The following is a 21,233-nucleotide window of genomic DNA, read 5'->3' as shown; positions in this document are numbered from 1 at the left end:
AGTAATATTATATATATTTTTTCTTTTATTTGTTTGTTTGTTTGTTTTTGTGGGGCAATGAGGGTTAAGTGACTTGCCCAGGGTCACACAGCTAGTAAGTGTCAAGTGTCTGAGGCCAGAGTTGAACTCAGGTCCTCCTGACTCCAGGGCCAGTGCTCTATCCACTGTGCAGCCTAGCTGCCCCACCCAGGAATATTATAGTCAAATTCCAGAGCTCCCAGGTCAAGGAGAAAATATTGCAAGCAGCCAGAAAGAAACAATTCAAGTCCTGTGGAGTCACAGTCAGGATAGCACAAGATCTAGCAGCTTCTACATTAAAGGACCAGAGGGCATGGAATATGATATTCTAGAGGGTAAAGGAATTGAGATTACAACCCAAAATCACCTACCCAGAAAAACTGAGTATAATCTTTCAGGGGGGAAATGGGACTTCAATGAAAAAGAGGATTGTCAGGTATTCATTATGAAAAGACCCGAACTCAATGGAAAATTTGACTTTCAAATACAAGACCCTAGAGAAGCATAAAAAGGCAAATGGGAAAAATAAATTAAGAGGGATGTTAAAAGGTCAACCTGCTTACATTCCTATGTGGGAAGATGGTACAATCTAACTCATAAGAAATTTCTCAGTATTAGGGTAGATGATAGAAACAAATTTAGACAGAGGGCACAGGTGGGAATTTATTATGAAGGGATTATATCTGTAAAGTATTTATTTTTTGTTTATCTTTTTTGTGTGGGGTGGTAGGAGTTGGGTGACATGCCCAGGAATGAGCAGTGTCTTGTGACTAGGGCCAGATTTGGGCTTGGGTCCTCTAGGGTCCAGGGTGGGTACTTTGTCCACTGTGTCACCTAGTTGTCCCATGATGACATTTTAGGGTAAAATTGAGGGGTGAGAGGAATTCACTGGGGGAGGAGGAAGGGGAGAGATAGAATGGGGTGAAATCCCACATGAAAGAAACAGGAAAGGGCCTATGGAGTTGGGGGGAGAGATGGGAGAGGAGCGGGGTAGTGAATGAAGCCTACACTCATCAGAATTGGCTGAAAGACATTAATCTCATCAGAGTTGGCTCAAGGAGGGATTAAATTTTTTTAATGTAATGAAACCACTCTTGGGTCTTCTCATTAGTCTACCTCTATGCTTTACACTCTTATTGAAGGAAATATTTCCACTCAGAACCCTGATATTATATAGGGGAACTGGAGAAACATGAGCTAACCAACCCTCCACACTCCAAAAACACCATCTAGGGACTTCTTTGAGCAGATAAACTATGGTGCATACCTGGGAAAGTTTGGATTAATTTGCCATCAAGTGTACTGGTCAGGGACCCAGATATAGTTCCTTCTGAAAGGAGTTAGCTATTGAAGAAAGATTCTTAGCCAGTCCTTTCATCACTTTCATTCAACCATATGCCTTCCCTCAGCCACAAACAGCTTTTGATTTTACAACATATAGTTCCCCTTTCCCTACTATTCTAAGACTCTCCCACTCCAGGGCCAAGAAAGCCCATTCTTCCCAGGTAGTTTTCCATCCACCAGAGTCATCCAGAGACCACACCACTGTCTTGAAGAAGCTTTATTAAGAGATTCAAAATAGGATTATTTTTTGTTCCAGAAAGTTTTCCTTCTTCTCTGCAACAACATATTCTAAGTCCCTCCATCCCAATCATATGCCTTGAAAACAGGATTTCCAAACTAATCATCTGGAAATAATCATATATTATTCTGCATGTTTAATTCCTGCCTTAATGCCTGGTTTCTTTCAGGGGATGGTACTTCCACTGAATTCTTTGCTGTGTTATAACTTTTATCTAGAGACTATTAGAATTCATGGTTGCATGCAGGGCCTAGAGAATTTGGGGAATCATGATAGCAAATAGATGCATGGTAGTTTGAAGGGCAAGCATTATGGCCAAGAACTAGATCATTTAAGGTATCAGGACTACGAACAGGGCTTGAATAATTTGAATTAGCATTGCTATTAATTACATTCTAGGGTGTTGGGGATGAGGGGAAATGGTAATGGCTATGGTTTAAATTATCACCCTTTTCTGGATGGAACGTTAGACGATTGTTGTTCACTGGATGGCTGTGACGTAAGTTGTTGTCTATATGCCTGTTGACTAAGTAGTTGGCTAGATGACATTCCCCTAAGTAGTTGGTTGGATGACTGTCTTGTGAGTTGTTGTCTAGATACCTGTTGACTAAGTAGTTGACTGGATGACATTCCCCTAAGTGCTTTGTCGGATGGCTGTCCCATGAGTTGTTTTCTAGATGATTTCTGAATAAGTAGTTGGCTGGATGACTGTTGAGATTTCAAATTCTCTTTTTTTGTCTTCACTTTGAGCACCCAATCAAATGCAAAACCTGTTAGGCATGCTGAATCATACCGTCCAAAGATAGAAGACAGTGCCTTCCCATCCTCTGTGGAGAAAGCTGTGAACTGATTTGAACCAACTTTGCCAAACTCAAGTTTCCTGCCTTGGTCAGTCACAAAGGTGAGGTGCTGGAGACACTTTGTATTGCCATTGCTGCCAGTCACTTTGACAATGAACTCATCTGGGTTCAAGGTGACTTCCTGTGGAGAGCCTGATGTACTACCATATCTTTCACTCCATGTAGTTCCATACCGTATTTGGATGCTAGGAGAGAAAATGTCAAATGACCTGAGAATTGGTTCTAATCCATCATCCCTTCCCCTTTAACAAAGATCATCAAAACTCACAATTCCCGTTTACAACACATCTCAACAAGTGGTCATCTAGTCTGTGTTTGAAAACCTCCCACTACCTCCCAAGGTTTCTGAGTAGCAGAGACCTCTCCATTATCCTTCTAGTTATGCCATATAGATGGCAACCCATAGCCTTGGCAGAATATTCTCCATCCCAGGACAGACCATGGAAGAATAATAGCAGAATTAAATGTGATAGGTCTCCCTGTCTAACCTTTCCAAAGTCCAATATCACCATCCCCTCTGTATGTGCAATTCTATGTATGTTTTAGTGAGAGGTAACAGGATCAAAGTGACATGACTGTCCATGTTTAAGATGGCACTGAGGACTCTTCTAGGTGCTCAAGTGAATGTATGTGTAGAAATCACAAAAGTCATGTGGGATCACATGGAAGAGATAAGTTGTTCCTTCAGATTTACTTACCTACTCAGGTAACCTGATGTTGCAACTAGGACCCGGACTCCATTGATTTCCTGCCCCTCTTTAGAAAAGATAAAATTGGTTCCTTCTTCTTGTTCAACGAAACTTTGGGATTGGCTTTCTGAAAGAGAAAAAAAATGATGCAGTGCTATAGTGAGAAGTAAAACCTTACCCAGACTACCCTTATCCCCAGGTATATGCATGACTACTAAATGCAAGTCAGCACCATTGTCAGGGTCATGATCCTGGTGTGGAGATCAGAAGAGCTGTCTGTCAAAAGTTGACTGGAGAGTCAGTCAGACTCCTGCTCCAGGGGACAAGGACTTCCCCCTAACAAAATGCAAAGATTCTAACAACTCTTCTCCAGAGATGCCTTCATTCTCTGTGCCAGAGATGCCTTCATTCAATTTCCTGAATGACTCCATTCATACCCAAATATGGAAGTGACTTTTCCAACCCCCTCTGAATTGAGCTGCTTACTTTCCCCTGGTACAGCCTGGAACCTTTTTTCTCCATGAATTTGTAGGAGCAGCCACATCTACAGGCTTTTGCAAAATGGATCATTGCTTCATCTGAAAAGAATGGGGTCTAACACAGAGATAACCAGAGCCCCCACCCCCAAACCAGTCTGCCCTACTTTGCAGAGTAACACAAAAAGGCAATTCTTGTCTGTAGTGCACTTTGGGGGTGACCAGTCTGTCAGGTGGAAATGTTTTGATATTCAAAGCAATGGTGAAATCTTTATGTGACAGCTCTTTCTGTCCCTTGTTTACTTTGAACAAAGAAGTAGAGATGGCTCTCTTATTGACTTATCACATAATTGTCTGGGTGAAGTTTTCCAAACCTTTCTTATTCTTCATTTTTTATATTCTCTTATCATTGGACATATTTTTATAACATTATTTTTAAAAATCTTATCAAAAATTATTTCTTTATTTCTTCCTGGCATCTTAGTGGAACTTGTGCTCAAGATGTGTTTTTCTCTGAAGCTTTACTTGTAAAAAACAAAAGGACTGGGAGATTCCACATGGTATACTCCTTGGTAGACTATCTCCCCAGTGTCTATAGCCCTATCTGTCTGTCTGACTTTCTATTCCAGTCTGGGCTGGAAAAATAAATAACTCACTGTGATTTTTTTTCTTGGATTTCTCACTATGGCCTCAGACAAATGTTTTCTAGGTCTTTGTGGAACAGTTGTGATAGTACTACTTGGTACATTATATTGCTTCCCCTAGCTAAGTGGCAGAGTGAATAGAGCACTGGCCTTGGAATCAGGAAGACTCATCTTTATGAATTCGAATGTGGCATCAAACACATACTAGCTATGTTACTCTGAGGAAGTCAGTTAATCCTGTTTTCCTCAATTTCAAATCTGTAAAAAAAAAAAAATGAACTGGAGAAGGAAATAGCATACCATTCCAGCTCCTTTGCCAAGAAAACCCCAATGGGTTCATAAAGAGTCAAATATGACTAAACAACAACAACTATGTTATTGTGACTTGTCTCTTTTCCCTTGTAAATACTGGAAAATATATTTGGTTGATTTGGAGTGTATGGGGAAAGAGACACAAAGAGAAAAGAGATGCCAGAATCAGCTATCCAATTATGGAATCATCAGTTGAAGAAACTAAAAAGGTAATTAAGGAGCATATACAAAGTTGTACCATAGAGAAAGGAAGAAGTCCTAGTGTGAGATGGTGAGATCCCTTAGTTTGTGGCCAAAGAAAGCTGACTCAGTTTGGCAAGATCTAAAATCTAGGGTTGGATCCTTTACAGAGAAGTAAGAGAGTTATTGAACCGTGGGTCTCCTGTACTGAAGACTCTGAAGGTCCAAACTGAAGGTTTCAACAGTAACTGGCTAATTGATAATATCTGGCAATTGGTGAATTATTTTTTCATGATTTTAAATGGCCAACTCACCCTATAATCTGGTACTTGAAAACAGTGATCCTGTCCTAACTAAATATCTATTACAAGTAGAGCATCCCTAGTGCATTTAACCAATGAAATAGTTCTTAGTACCCTCATCATCTTCCCATCTCCTTCAAAAGGAGTCTTGTGAGGGGATGGGAGCCTGATCTTGAAGGATGAATCTTTAGGTAGGTGTTATGCCAGACCCAGAATTCTGTAACCTGACTCTGGCCTGAGCCTTATTCTGGGAGTCCAAGCAGAACAACGACATCAAAGGTAGAGATGGGAGAAGACTTACGTTGGACTCCATTGGCTGAACCTCCAAGGAGGACGAGTGACAGGATTAGCAGCAGCATCTAAGGGAAAAATGGAAATCAAGTAAATGGGGTGGGGGGAGGCTGAAGTAGGATGGGATAATGTATCCTGAACCCTTGGGAAAGGTGTAACCATATTTCTTATCCACTCCCCTAACGCAGACCCAACATGGCAGAGCCTTCGTGAATTCCAGGACAACCTAAAAGAGGAATTTTTTAAATTTGAGCTTTCATCTAAGTGATATAGTGGGGGAAGAGCCAGCCAGTGCCCATGATTCTGCTGAACCCACTACTTTTCATCTCCTAAGATGTTGGGTTCTGGCCTCAGACATTGGACAAATCAACTCTGTAATCTCTCACTTACCTTACCTGGCCAGGTACAGTCTTGGTTGTAGGATGATACCACCCTGAGTTTGGCATTTTATACCTTTCTAATGTTGACTTAGGTGTTACCTGAGGCCTCAGTCCCAGACCCACCAGCTTTGCCTCTTGTCCCAGTACAATATTAGCCATCTGGAAGGGATTACCTAGACTTTACTTACTTTGTAAACCATGTGGATAGTGTTTGTCTTCCTAAACTTGTAGCCTAGACACACCAAGGTAACACGAGATGGCTTGATCCTTTCTATTCTGGCACTGGCTCACAGGTTGAATCTGCATGACCATCTCTCCCCTTGCTCCTTTTGACCCTTAGGCAGATGGCCTTAAGGGAAGAAGTCTGAAGCTCAGGGTCTGGCCATCCTCATTCTATAGTCTGAGGACAGTAAGAGGCCAGTAAATTAGTAGCATGTGGATGGTAGTTCCAGCCATTTAACATGCATTTATTAAGGGCCTTACATGCATTCATGAAGCATTACAATTTAGGGTGGGAGAGATAAACCATTCAGGTAATCCATTCTCTTGGTAAGGAGGTAGAAGTTCACAAGGAAAGATAGTGAAATACACTCTAAGACTTGATCACGGTATCAGTTGTTTTTGCTTAATTTTACTTTTATTAAAACGTAGAAGGGGCAGCTAGGTGGTGCAGTGGATAAAGCACTAGCCTTGGATTCAGGAGGACCTGAGTTCAAATCCAGCCTCAGACACTTGACACTGGCTGTGTGACCCTGGGCAAGTCACTTAACCCTCATTGCCCCACAAAACAAACAAACAAAAAGGTAGAGTTAAATGCCATGGGTTGCTGGCAAGGTGGCATGGGGTGAGATTATTTTCAAAAATGAAAAAAAAAAGCATCCATAAAACCTGGATGATAGATAGAAAAAAGTTCTAGAAGAAAGAGGGAGGGATTAGAATATAGGGAGTATGTTGAGGGGCTAGTCTGGTTCAGAAGAAGAGATACCTCTCCCCCTGAAACTTGAGGGAGTCAGGAGAGGGTAGGTAGCACAATAGAAAAGTTCTGAGTTAGAGGATGGAATTTAAGAGGACTTCTAGCAGAGGAAGCATGGTATAGTGAAAGAATATTGGACTTGGAACCCAAAAATTCTCTTCTTTCAAAACTTGGGTCAGAGATTTGAAACTTAGTGACTATCCATTGATTTTGTTTGTTTGTTTGTTTGGTTGGTTGGTTGATTGGTTGGTTCTGGTTTTGGTTTTTGCGGGGCAATGAGGGTTAAGTGACTTGCCCAGGGTCACACAACTAGTAAATGTTAAGTGTCTGAGTCTGGATTTGAACTCAGGTCCTCCTGAATCCAAGGCCGGTGCTTTATCCACTGCGCCATCTAGCTGCCCCACTATCCATTGTTTTTGCTTAACTGTTTTCCTTCTTTACAAGGTGGGGCTCAACGCTGAGAATGGAGGTGGAGAGGATATCCTATCTAGAAGTAATAAGAGAAGGCATCATTAATACTATCATAACCTTAGCTGGTGAGGAAACCTCAGTAGGCTCTGCTGGGACAGTCCCCTAGGTGAAAGAGGCTGAAGGACCTGCTTCCAGAGAGACATCATGACAGAGAATTGAAATGCCTTGCATAGGTTTGGAGAATGTCCATTCATTGTCACTGGTTGACATCTGTAAGACTTGTGGTAAAGAAGATCTTTTCTGAATGTCTTTGTAGTCTTACTCTATCTTAATATTAACCTCGCCTAACCAAGCCCTATCTCATGGAATGTGAAGATTTACTTAGAGCCTTAAACATTCCTTAGATAATGTGGCAGGTGAAAGATGAAATGACTGAAGAAACAAAAGTTCAATCTTCCAAGCATATGGATTTATTAATTATGCCAATTGCCCAAAAACTTGGGAACAGGCCCCTTCCCCAACTTAAGGTTAGACCCCAATAAAGGGAAGGCAGATTTTTATACTTTAAAAAATTATAAAATGAAACAATATAACATTAGATAGTCTGATTTCTAATTGAATGAAAGATTAGGGAATTTCTAAGTTGGGAGGAGAAGAGCAAAGAGGTGGAAGTCCCTGAATTAAAAAAAAAGAAGCATCTCACTCCTTGTAAGTATCTATAAACAATCAAAGGGGTGATCTGGGAAGACTACCATTTATAGAATGAGGGCTTGCCAAGCCATTTTCAGGGCTGCTCATCCACCTTTGGTGTCTACCTTCATCCAACTCACCCTTCAATTCCCCCAGTAACCCAAGAGTCAGGTGAAATTGTTTTAATATTCAAGGTAATGAAGAAAATTTTATGCAACAGTTCTTTCTATCCATTCTTCACTTTGAGCAAGTGTTTGGCAATAGCTACTTTGTTAACTGATTATATATTTATGTAAATGAAGCATCACATGCCTTTATTAGTCTTTATGTGCTCTTTCCTTTGTAAATATATTTATGACATTATTTTAAAACTCTTACTTCATTTCTTCTAGGAATCACCCAGGAATCTTAGTTGAATTTACACACAAGCTATGCTTTATTTGAGGTTTTTCTTAGAGGTGTTTTGGAGTCATTCTTTTCTTTTGGGTTTATGGCTTCTGTGCCCTTGTCAACACTCTGGCATTCTTTTTTTGTTCATTCTTTCATTGTTCCTGACATTTGACTTTGCATTAAGGTGAAACTCTAAACACTCCTGGGGAGAATGTCTAGGCGATGCTTTGCTTTGTTTTGTATCCCTTTGGGTCTTGCTATTCATTTTCTGGGTACTTAGTGCTGTATTCTTTGAAGATCCCAGAAAAGGCTCAAGTTGAAGAACTGGAACGTTTCAGGAAACTCAGAGCAATCTGAACCAGGTCAAAGTCTGATAGATGTTTTCTTGGTCTAAGTTTTCCAAGTTCCTGATGTGGGACTGGGTCTGAGCACCACAGCTGTGGATCTACCCCTTATTGGACCCAATCACCATTGGCTAGCTAGTCCAGAGAAAAAAAACCCTGCAGCGTCTGCTTTGGTCTGAGCTCCCTGGTTCCTCTGGTTATCCTGCTGTAGGCTCCAGTCTACTCTTGATCCTGTATCTGAGACCCTACTCTTTGTCAGAGCCAAGCACCTGCTGCTGGCTTCTGCTCCTGATCCTTCTGCAGTATACAATCTCAGGTCCATGACCGAGTCTCCTTGGACCTGGATCAGCATTCCTAAACACGGATTATTCTCAATTCACATTGAATCTATAATTCAACATCAAACTGCTCTGAGCTGCCTCTAGGACCTCTTGTGCCTAGCAGAAGGTCATCATTTGGTCCATGAGTAGGAATGCTCCACATATTGGCTGGACTATCAGTCCAGTATCAAAAGATATTTCTGTCTATCTAGTATTTCCATGCTATTTATATACATGTATGAATGTATGTAAATCATGCTATAAGGCTTTTCAAGGCCTTTGACAAATTGTCTTTTTATCTTCACAACAACTCTGGGAGGTAGATGCTGTTATTATAATGCCCATTTTCACATATGGTAAAACTGAGTCATGGAGAGATTAAAAAATTTACCTGGAGCCATACAAGTTAGGAAGTGAAAAAGGGAAGATTTGAACTTAGTTCTTCCTGACTCAAAGTCAAACACTCTTACCTACTGTGTCATCTTGATGCCCAGTTTGCAAGTAGTTGCAAGGGAGAGCTGAGCTACACTGTTTCTTCCTAATGTATTTGTACTTGTCTCTCTTTTGGTTTGTAAATACTGGAAAATAAACCTGGCTGGTTTAGATTGTGTGGAGGGAGAGGAGAAAGAGAGAGCAGATGCCAGAACCACATATGCAGCTATGGTAACCTTGATGGAAGAAACAGAAGAAATGGAAAAGGGTGATTAGGAAGCTGGTGGAAGGTTGGAGAACAATGAAAGGAAAGCCTTGGTGGCAGAGGGCAAGGTCCACTGCAGTAGAACTCAGAGAAGGGGCTGTGGCCCAGAGAAGCTGACTCAGTTTGGCAAGACCTAAAGTACAGGACTGGTTGCTTTTAGAGAGAAGTCTGGGACCATTAGATTCCAAAACTGAGGGCCTTAAAAACCTGGCCTGATGTAAAAGGGACTTGGATGACTGATACAGTGGGGCCATTGGTGAGCTGTGTTTTCGTAACTTTGAAGAGACAGCTTACCCTATAGAACTAGGGAGCATTCTCTTGCAGACAAGGGGGTAATCAAGTTCTCTGTCTCTATCTCTGTCTCTGTCTCTGTCTCTGTGTCTCTCTCTGTGTCTCTCTGTCTCTCTGTCTCTGTCTGTCTGTCTGTCTGTCTGTCTCTCTCTCTCTCTCTCTCTCTCTGTCTCTCTCTCTCTCTGTTTCCCCATTTCAGCTTACTAGGCAGGAAGCTCTTCCTGCCGTCTGACCTCTCAGTTCTTCACCAGTGGTGGGATTGTTCCAGTAGAATGGGTGGAACTATTTCAGGGCCCACTCCCCTCAGCCTCAAGTCATCTCATCATACCCAGAGTCACAATTCTGAGCCCTTTGGCTCTGCTCATTGGTCTTGTTCTCCCACCCAATGCAGGAATCACCTTTGTAACATTATGATAAATGATCTAGCTTCTTCTTAAATGGCTAGTGATGGAGAATTCACTACCAACATCAGTTGAACTGTTGGATATCTCTGATTGTAACCAAGTCTCCCCCCACAACCCGCCCCACCCCATATGTTCAGCTCAAATTTTCTTCCATAGAGAACAGGGGCAGGACCAGATGAGATATGACTTAAGGTAGGGAGTTGTTCATCCCATGCATTTGGGCCCAGGGGAGTTTCCCAGAAGATTCCCGTGTTCTCTGCAAATGGTGGGAAGCTCCATCAGCTCCAAGAGTCTGACCTTTGCAACCAAGCTTAGAGGTCCAAGGCTGTGTGCCCTCTACCTTTCTGAGAAGCCAAGTGACCATTGTAGGAGGCACCTGGCCATAAGAGCTGTGGATCCAGGAGAAGCCTCAAAGCTCAGATAGCCACTGTCTCCTAGGCCAGTCTTTCCTTCTCCACACCCCTCTGGGCCATAGGTTGGTATGGGAGCCCAACCTTCCTGAACCCATGGGCTTTGTCAGGTGTCCTATGCTCCCTAATTCCATAACCGGTCTAAGCCCTCTTTGTGACCCAATGGGAGCAAAGTAGAGAGAGATTTGCTCACATTATCTTAGGATCAAAGAATCACAAAATCTCAGAGCTGAGAAGGATCCCATGGAATCCAGCCCTCTCCCAAGAAGGAATCACCTCCGTAACTTCTCCTCCTCCTCCTCCTCCTCCTCCTCCTCCTCCTCCTCCTCCTCCTCCTTCTTCTTCTCCTCTTGCAGGGCAATGAGGGTTAAGTGACTTGCCCAGGGTCACACAGCTAGTAAGTGTCAAGTGTCTGAGGCTGGATTTGAACTCAGGTCCTTCTGAATCCAGGGCCAGTTTTATCCACTGCCTCCAGAACTTTTTGACAAGTGATAACACCTGCTTTGACCCTCCAGTGATGAAGCACTCACTACCAGCAAAGGCATCCTATTTCATGGTTGTACAGCTGTGGTTGTTAGGAGATTCCCCCCCTTATGTTTATCCCAAATCTACCTTTTTGCATCTTTCCCCCTTGGTTTGAGTTCTGCTCCCTAGAGTCCCATATAACAAATCTGTTCCCTCTTACCAGTGATCGATCCTTCAGTGACTTGGAAACATGATCCTGTTTCAACTCAGCCTTGTCTTTTATAAGAGAAATATTTTAAATGGCTTTTAAGCAGTACACTCTCAGCACCCTCCTGCCTCCCTCTCCTGAAGTAACAAAAAAATTCCCTGTGAGGGATATAGAGTCTGGGTTTGCAGGAGGAAGGGAGCTGCATCTGGGTCTGCTTCTAGTGTCAGAGCCCTGTTCCCTGCTTCAAGCCCGAGCCTTACCCTGGGGGTCAGAGCAGGACAGCAGGGGCATCAGCAGAGACAGTGGGAGCCTTACACTGGACTCCATTGGCTGAACCACCAAGGAGGGCAAGGGTGGGGAACAGCAATGACATCTGGAGGGAGGGAAGGAGCCTGAGGAATTGGTGTGTGCCTGGGAGGGCATGGGGCATGAGTGCAGTAGACCCTGTACCCTTGGGGAAGGTATGTTGCCTCTCCACCCATCTGTCTTAACCTCCAGAAGACAGAGCCTTATTGAACTCCAGGCATTCCTGAGATGGGTAGCAGGAGAGGCAACTTTGTGGAGGAGAGATGGCCAGTGTCCATGATTTTGCTGAATCCACCTCTCTGCTTCCCATCTCCTGAGATCTGAGCCCAGAGGCACCATTAATTTGGGCTATGGCCTCAGACACTGACCTCAGTCTATAAGCTCTTCCATTACTTACTTTCTTTGACACTCTTGGTCTCTTGGGAACCCTCCCTGGGACCATGCCATTTTCATTTGGGTATCTTATGTGTTGACTCAGGTGCTGCCTGAGGGTTTGGTTGCCACCTACCAGACCCTACCTCTTATCTAAGGTCATCACTGAGTTCCCCCAGCCCAAAGCCCTGGACAATGGTAGCCATCAGGAAGGGATTATCCAGACCCTTCCTTCCCCAGCCATCCCGGATGAATAATGTTTGTTGTCCTTTGCCTTGCAGCCTAGACAAACAGGGGTGCACAAGTTGGCCTGACCCCTTCGGTTCTGGCACTGGCCCCCAAGCCTATTCTGTAGGAGCCCCTTGGCTCTCTTTGGGCCTTCAGAGACCACTGACCTTCAGGGAAGAAACCTGGAGTTGAAGGTCTGGCCATTCTCATTCTTTAGCTTGAAGACAGAGAGTAGGCCTGAATGCTCTTCTCGAAGCAGCACCACTCCCTAAAGGTCAGACCCCAGGGATGCATATCCAGTGACTTACTTGTGGCTCCTTCCTCCACAAACAATGTCACCCCCACATCTCCAAATTAATTTCCTCACTGTCCTCCAGGCATGAGGCACCTTGCACTCTGGGATAGTCCTGCTTAGAAATAGTTAGATTTTTACCTTTCTCTCTGATCCTAATGCTTTTTAATAAATACTTAAACACTTAAATACTCTTGCTAAAGCTTATAATTTATTGGCGACCACTCCTTAGATTTTAGATAGTATAGCTAGAATTTTAGCCCCTTACAGCCCAAAGCTAATTGGCTGGCAGCCCTGATTGACAGAATTAACAGATGACTGTAGAATGGCCAGCCTCCCAACTTCTGCACGCTGAAGGTCACCTGACTGCCCTCACCCAGTTTCCCATCATTGTAATTTGGCCAGGCCCATGTAGGCATCAGTGTGAGGTGGGTGGAGCACTGTGCAGGCCTGAGCCCCGGCCAGGGCACATGCTGGGGCTTCTCAATCACAATTAATTCTTTACATATATGAATAACTACCTATGTTTCACTGATTTTCTGGGTTTTTTATAATCTTGGCAACATTGGGTTTTAATTTAATATAGTTTAAATTATCCTTTTTACATCCCACAATACTATCTCTTTATTCGTAAATTTTTCTCCTATCCATAAATCTTATAGATAATATGCTACATTCCCTTCTAATTAAGATATCTCCCTTTATGTCTAGGTCATGTATCCATTTTGAACATATCTTGATCAATTTTAAGATATCGGTCTATACTTGGTTCCTGCCAGACTGCTTTCAAGTATTCCTAGCAATTTTTACCAAATAGTGAGTTCTTATTCCAAAAGCTTAGATCTTTACATTTGTCAAAATTCTCAACTGTTTTGCTTTGTTTCAGGGTAGATTTCCATGCTAGTGGTTGGTTTCAGGGTAGGATGAAAGGTGAGATAATTTCCAGAAATGAAAACAAAAGGCATCAATAAAGGCATTGCTTTTAAAACACTTTGTATGAAATAATGGCTCATATCTCAGGCTGATCATGCCCATAAAGTTGAAAAGCTGAGGGAAGCCAGGAGACTAAGGGGGGAGGGGTTTGATATACTTGTCACTAAGGGGCTCACAGGTAAGAGAGGTGTCAAGGAGAAATGGCTTCTGCTGGCTAAGACCTGACACTGAGTCTACTCCCTTTTCTGCACAAGAGATGAGCTAGCTAGAGTGAGAAGCAGTTTAGCAACCCTTACTAGTCCATGGGATTTTGACCAGAAAAGCACTGACTATTAGTGACTTTAGTCCCTCCTGAAGTTGGAGTAACACCCTACCCTATGCAAGTTAGGCTGATTATTCCTTTAAAGGTATTGAAAGACTTCTTGGGACACAATTAGCTCATGAGACCAAAGGCTCAAGCTGTTGGTGTCACTTTCTGGTGACCTGACTACACACTAGCCTTGAGGAGCTCCAGGTTTTCTCTTTGATGATTGGCTGCTGGACCACCACTGGCATCTCAGAGGCAGGTTAACTTCACTCAGCTTACAACTGAAAGTGTCCTTGATGTTTATCCTTGTTTAATTTTCTTCCCCTCCTATGGCTAAGCAAATTATTTTTTGATAATTGCTAGATGATTTATGAGTGCCTCATTTGGTTCCAATATCTTCAACCTAAAGGTGACTGGTCTCAGTCAGCACCAGCCCAGAATAGATGGCCTGTTCCAGGGGGAGGAAGAGGATCTAAGGACTGGAATCCAGAGTGAGTCCTTCATCATGTCTCATAGAATAGCAGGAGTCAAGCATCAGAGGGGACCTTTGTTGTACTAGCTACACTCCTTTGCTCAAGGAAGGAATATTAACTATTAACTATGTTTGGCCTCTCCAGGACTCCTTGCTTTGTAGTGGCCTATGTACTGTATGGGAACTGCCAGGTGCCAGGAGACACTCTGGGCATACCACCCAAGGTATGCTTTATTATTATTTTAAATATCACTTTTTGCTCTTCACATGGCAAAAGTAAACACTGCACATGGCATCCAAACAAAACTGCCTTTTCCTATGGGGAGTCAACTCCATTTTGGGGTCATCTGCCCAGAGCTCAGTAATCTATAGCAAGGTCAGGAATGAAGTGGGGCCAGACCAGTAGGTGGGGGCTCAGAGTTATCATCATTGGGCAAATCTACATTGGGCAGAGCCCTTGGAATGATGAAACATTGTGGCCACTGAGGGAAAAGTGAAGCTGGGGGTTAGAAGGTGGCCTGCCCTCTGAAAACTGTACAAAGTGTGGCACTTCCCCAATACTTCTGTTCAGAGGGATATAATAGTGAGGCCTGGTGTGAGACTTATTTGCCACTTATCCTTCCTGGGAAATAAGAAAGTTAGGGCAGCTAGGTGGCGCAGTGGATAAAGTACTAGCCCTGGAGTCAGGAGGACCTGAGTTGAAATCCCACCTCAGACACTTGACACTTACTGGCTGTGTGACCCTGGGCAAGCCATTTAACCTTCATTGTCCTGCAAAAAAAAAAAAAAGAAGAAGAAGATAAAGTTAGCATCTAGTAGCACCACATGGTAGTTAAAAGGGTAAAACTTAATCCTTAGCCTCCAAGGCCACACAATCTAGTTACACATGAAGTCAGTTAGTAAGTCAACAGATATTTATTAAGTGTCTCCTATGCTCCAAGCAGTGTGTTGGTAAAACAAATACAAAAAAGAAAGACAGCCTTCTTTCCTCAAGTAGCTTCCATTCTTATAGTAGAAGTAGGCACACAAAATTTAATCCCAAAATTCTTAATTGGAATGCCTTCTCTCCATTAATTATTTACTATTTGTCCTGTATATATCTTGTTTTGTATGTATTTGCTTACTTGTTGTATCCCACCATTAGATTGTAAGCTCATTGCAGGCTAGAACTGTCTTTTGTCTCTTTTTGTATTCCTAGCACTTAACACAATGCCCATCACATAGTATACACTTAGTAAATGTTTATTAGTTAGTTGATTCCAGGGACTGATCTGTTCACTGTTTATATGCTTGGGATACCAATACTGTATCAGAGATACAAAGATTTTTCCCATTTAACTGCTTCCTTTTTTGTTCTCAGTGAATTGATTTTATTTGTGCAGAAGCTTTTCAATGTCATATATTTAATATTATCTAAGTTATCTTTGGCACTTGCCTCTGTCCCCTATTTGATTCAGAATATATTTTCTACTCATACATCTGCTTCTTTTCTAATTTTTTTATAGTATGGTCTTTGATACTAAGAATGTGTGTCCTTTTAGGATGTAATGTCAAATATGGGCATAATATTCTGAGATCTGAGTAAAGGTAAAGTCTGGTCATACCTTTCAGATCCACGTTTCAGAAGTTCCTGACTTGGATGTGGGTTTGAGCACACACTACTGTGTCATGGGTCCTTCACCATCTTGGTTGTAAACACTATAGCTAATCGATATCTTTCTTAAACTGTAGTGCCTGGAACTGAAGATAACAGATGACCCCTGACAAGGGAACAGTGTAGCTTAGCATGGCATCTCCCTATTGCTGGAAGCTATGTCTTTCTTTTCTTTTCTTTTTTTTTTTTTTGGTGGGGCAATTGGGGTTAAGTGACTTGCCCAGGGTCACACAGCTAGTAAGTGTTAAGTGTCTGAGGCCAGATTTGAACTCAGGTCATCCTGAATCCAGGGTCGATGCACTATCCACTGCACCACCTAGCTGCCCCAAGTTATGTCTTTCTTGATGGAGCCCATGATCCCGTTAGCTTTTTTGGCTGCCACATCACTGTGCTGACTTATATTGAACTTGCAGTCCATTAAAAGATCTTGATCTTTGAAAAAAACCCTGCTGCTAAGTAACTATACTTTCCCCATCTTATACTTGTGAAATTAGTTTTTATTTAGATATGCAAGGCTTTATATTTATTCCTGTAATTTCATTTTACCAGATTCATCCCAATGCTCAAGGCTGTCAACATCCTTTTAGATTCTATCTATCTATCTATCTATCTATCTATCTATCTATCTATCTATCTATCTATCTATCTATCTATCTGGGGGTTTATTATTAAACTAAAACTGTTTTTCTTAATTGCTATTGCTCTATTTTTTTCATTTCAATAGCTTTATTGAAAGGTCACTTTCTTAGTACCAGAATATAATGGTACTTTGTTAGGTTAGTTCAGCCAACTTAAGTTTACACTGATGAATTAGAAAGGAAATTCTTCAATGAATCAGGTATTTAGAAGTAACTGAAGAGTACATCTGCAAAACACTTTACAAAATGAAGCATAAGACATATGAGACATATTTTGGTTCTTTGGTTTATCTTTAAAGGTAAATTTTTTTGTGTTTTTTTGTTTTTCCCTCACAACATGATGTCAAAGGGAAATTTGAACTAGTTATAGCTATTATGGAAGTTAAGCAATATATTGCACTGAGTAACTATATGCTTTCCCAACACAATATGTCAATTTAGATTCATTAACCTACATATAGCCTTAAGTGCTCCAACTACCACATGATTAGTCAATTAAATTGCTGCTTACTTGAATCTGGATAGACAACTCACTTTGGTCCAAGTAGAATTGTTACAGGAGCATTATGACATCATATCCCATATGCACTGCTTTTAAATACAACACTGTTATTAGCATTAGCATATATTGCTGTAGAAGGGCAAAGCTGAGGTTTCATATTAGCACACTGAGTTGTGTAATGATTGGAATGACACCACCTGCTGGAGAGTGACTATAGGAAAGCTCCAAAATGAAGAGAAGGCATCTGAGGGCAAGCCATGTGGTCAGGTTCTTGGCATCAGGAAGTGGTTTGCTCATGGATGCTGTCTATCAAAGCTGCCAGCCAATTAGCTTGGAGCTGTGGGGGGGTGGAGAATGTTCCCAGCTTCACAGGAGGTGTTGGGGTCTTTTTGTTCCTGACCTTGCCATGGCTGGTCAGATGATGGGGTCTCTTAGAAATAGTTAGATTTTTACTTTTCCCTCTGATCCTAATGCTCTCTAATAAATATTTAAATACTCTTGCTAAAGCTTATAATTTATTGGTGACCACTCATTAGATTTTAGATAGTATAGCTAAATAATACAATAGAAATTAATTTTTCCTAAGGGGTGTGATGTTTAAAATCTAAGTTGTGGTCACCTTAAATTAAAAAGCTTCAGTACCAGTCTTTGGGCATTAAACATTTATTAAAGCATACAGATATTTACAAGGAGTTCAGAAAGTTAAGAAAAAGAAGTCCTACCTAGCCTAGAGTTCCAGCCTGGTTGGGTTCTTCCTCAAGTCCTCCTCCATGAGCCTGCTTTAATCAGGAACTCCGCAGCAAGCTGATTGTGGAAGCTTTTTATAGGTCTGGAACAGAGGCGGTCCTTACACACTGCTTCAGGGTGATTGGTTGCTGTCCTCCAAATCCATTGGTTTTGAAGTTGTTCTCAAGTTGAGTTCACAGTCTAGTTTCTGAGAACAATACCTTCTTAAGGACTAGCCAGGTGTGATTACAATCCAGTTAACTTGAAGTAGGCTTAATCAACAATCACTCTCACTTGATTCAATCAGTATAGATTAATCTCCAGGTGGGTCTTTGAGTATCTGCTAAATCCCATTATTCCATCACAGGGGCTAGATATCACTTTTTTCGTAGGATAATGTTGAAGATCACTTAAATTTAACATGTTTGTCTATGACTTTAATAGAATTCTATAATCAAATTTAAATGAAAAATATGCCAAACAAAAATTACTTAGTTGCATAAGACTTTAACAAGGTTGTTTATACTACCTCAAAGACTAGTAACCCTAACTATACTAAAGTGCATCATACCATTTTCAGAAGTTGATCAGATAAGAACTTGCATCACAATTCAAATAACATCCATTAAAGTCAATCACACCTTGCCATCAATACTACCTATAATCAGTAACTGTCAATTCACAGTATAATCTCCCATTCTTATTCTACATTAGGGTTTCACATTTGAGTTTTAGTTTCTTAAACATGTTTGAAAGAGGATCATAATTTAGTCCGGAACACACTTCCAACTGCAGCACATGTAATCAATTTCCAACTATATAGCCTGTTTTCCCCTCACATCTGAAAACATCAATGCTAACCTAGTTGTTGTGTTTCAGGTTTCACAGCTTAAATCCATTCTAATATTGGAGTCCATGGTTCTGATGTAAGATAAGTCTTGAAAATAGTTTAACTTCTTCACCATAAGAATCCTATTAAGACCCAGTTTCAGGTATTGTTGGAAGATAAGCGATTTTGTAATAACTCTTCTTCAACTGGAGTACAGTATGCCCAGACACAATCCACTTCAACTTCTGAACATTTGGTTTAGAACATTTGTTTGAAGAGTATTCATTTAGGCACTTTGCTACAAGTTCCTGCCAGAAGGTCAGATCTCTGTAATTTATCTTGGAATGTTTCTGAAGACCTTCTACTCCTTCTGTCAATTCTATAAATTTCTGTGCTTGAATCTCCAATGCAATTATAGACAATGCCAATTGCTTTAAAAAACATAATTCTACAATGGCATGCCTTAAACTGAGCTTCCAATTTTTCAGTTTTTTCTCCTTTCAAATGGTGTACCTTTGACTTTCCAACACACCTTCTCCAATACAATCTTTTCCATTCTCATCAGGACAGAAACTGTGAATTTATATTGATTTATTCGGATCAAATCAGTAGCTAATGGGATATTTCTCTCTTCTATCGATTTCACAGCCAGATAGAAGCAACTTAATCCCATACATCCAAGATGTTTGGGCTGTACCTTCATTTTGGATAGAAATCTGTCCAGTAAATTCACAGCTACAGAGAAAGTTTCTGTGTCAAAACCAAAGAACTGAGTTGGGCTAAGGTCTTTTTCACTTCAAAGTCCCTCAGTCTTGCAGTCATCCAAAGGCCATTATTATGAGCAGATTCAATTAGTCTCAAGCCACAGACCTTTGGCTGACATCTGGACTCCTGTTCCAATAGAACATTCAGCTGGTGCAGCAGTTTCTGAGCTTCAGTTGTTACCAGTGAGTGCCTCTATCATCTTGAGCTCCTTGGGGGCTTTCCCGCCCTCCCGCCCACCTCCACCCCTACCCTCCTACCTGTCCTCTCCTCACCCTGAAAAATTCCATGTTTTTCTAGAACCAACCTGCTCATCATTTCTTATAGCACAATAGTATTCCATCACAATCATATACCACAACTTGTTAAGCCATTCCCCAGTTGATCCCTATTAATCCTTCACTGAGCTAGACAAAAGAATCTATCTCCATTTCTTTTGTTCCCTTGGATTTGTCCCAGGTAAAATCTACTGAAGTTCCTCAAGAACTGGACTTTCTGGAATTGGGGGGGGGGAGAAAGGACTAAAACTGATTTCTGGGTCCCCCCAAGAAATCCATTATTGATCATTATTTTTCTCACATATCTTATCTATCACTATCTTGAAAGGTGTGTGTGTGTGTGTGTGTGTGTGTGTGTGTGTGTGTGTATTATGTCATTTGAAATATCAGGAAGATGCCTATCCCTGTTCTAAGTTATTGGGGAACTTAGCTGGGATTTCCAAGATAATGCTACTTATAAATTAGAGGTTATTGCACCAGTTTTGGGCATTAAGCATTTATTATCAAATTATATTAAATGTTAGTAAAGAGTTGACCCCATTTAAGGCAAGCTGAAAATCCCCAGCACCACAGAGAATGGGCACAGGCTCCCCAAAATTCAGAAATCCTACATTACCTAGATAGAGAGAGAGAAGAAAGGGGACACCTGGCTGCCTCCTCCAGAGTCCCAGGCCACAAGAATGAAATCGAAAGAAGAGATGAGAAGACAGCAACCCCCCTCTCTCCAAGGATTTTTATCTTCTCTCAGGTAGAGGTGGGTCATTGCACATTGATCCAAACTAATTGGCCAGTAACATTCAAGTCCATTGACTGACAAGATCTGGGGTGTTGACAAGGGAAGTTAACTTTCTTTTGGTAGTCAGGAAGGTCAATCTACATTTCTTTTGCAATTCTACTGACTCCAGGCTGGCCCTGGGAAACCAGCCAGGCCCCAAGTGAGGGGACCCTGGGTCCCCCCCAAACCCCATTATTAATATTTTTTTTACAGTATACACACATACATATACACATATACATATATATGTATATATGTGTGTATACACATATAGATCTACATCCATGTATACATATGTGTATATATACCTATAATGTCTATATTTTATAATCTTTGTAAAGATAATAATTGATCCCATGGGACTGGATGAGATCACCATGGATAGTATATATTTATTATACTAAGAAAGCTACTGAGATTAAATAGTGTTATAGCAGTGCCCAAAGATGGAGGCCTTCTCATTTCTCAAATATATAGAAAACTGAGTCAAATTTATAAAAATACAAGTCATTCTACAATTGATAAATGGTCAAAGGACATGAACAAGCAGTTTTTAGACAAAGAAATCAAAGGTATCTATAGTCATATAAAAAAAAGTTCTATTCCTTGGCAAGAACCAATAAACACTATTCTAGCCCTTAAGACTCTAGTAGCTATTGTCTTCCAGCAGCAACTATAATACTGAGGACACTTTCTTTCCAAAAGTTCAGTGCCTGACTCACAGGCATCTCTTGTCCCCAATTCCTGCTCTCCTACTGAGGGACTTCACCCTATATATTTCTATTTCCTCAAACACCATAACCTCTTAGCTCCTCAACTTGC

At 41.3% G+C, this 21,233-nt stretch overlaps 1 protein-coding gene and 1 pseudogene across 1 annotated transcript; both read right to left on the bottom strand.

Moving 5' to 3' along the window:
• Positions 1-1,662: 1,662 nt before the first annotated feature.
• LOC122736794 (zymogen granule membrane protein 16-like) lies at positions 1,663-5,473 on the bottom strand. The gene is made up of 3 exons (XM_043979187.1): positions 5,365-5,473; positions 3,159-3,276; positions 1,663-2,645 (listed from the first exon to the last, which is right to left on the bottom strand). The coding sequence occupies exons 1-3, from the start codon at positions 5,420-5,422 to the stop codon at positions 2,045-2,047; spliced, it is 777 nt and encodes a 258-aa protein (XP_043835122.1). The 5' UTR covers positions 5,423-5,473; the 3' UTR covers positions 1,663-2,044.
• Positions 5,474-18,742: 13,269 nt separating this feature from the next.
• LOC122736464 lies at positions 18,743-19,433 on the bottom strand (annotated as a pseudogene).
• Positions 19,434-21,233: the final 1,800 nt, after the last annotated feature.

Source organism: Dromiciops gliroides, chromosome 1 (assembly GCF_019393635.1).
Source record: "Dromiciops gliroides isolate mDroGli1 chromosome 1, mDroGli1.pri, whole genome shotgun sequence".
NCBI classification, from domain to species: Eukaryota; Metazoa; Chordata; class Mammalia; order Microbiotheria; family Microbiotheriidae; genus Dromiciops; species Dromiciops gliroides.
Note: the sequence above shows the minus strand (reverse complement) of the source record. Positions and strands in the feature narration are given on the sequence as shown.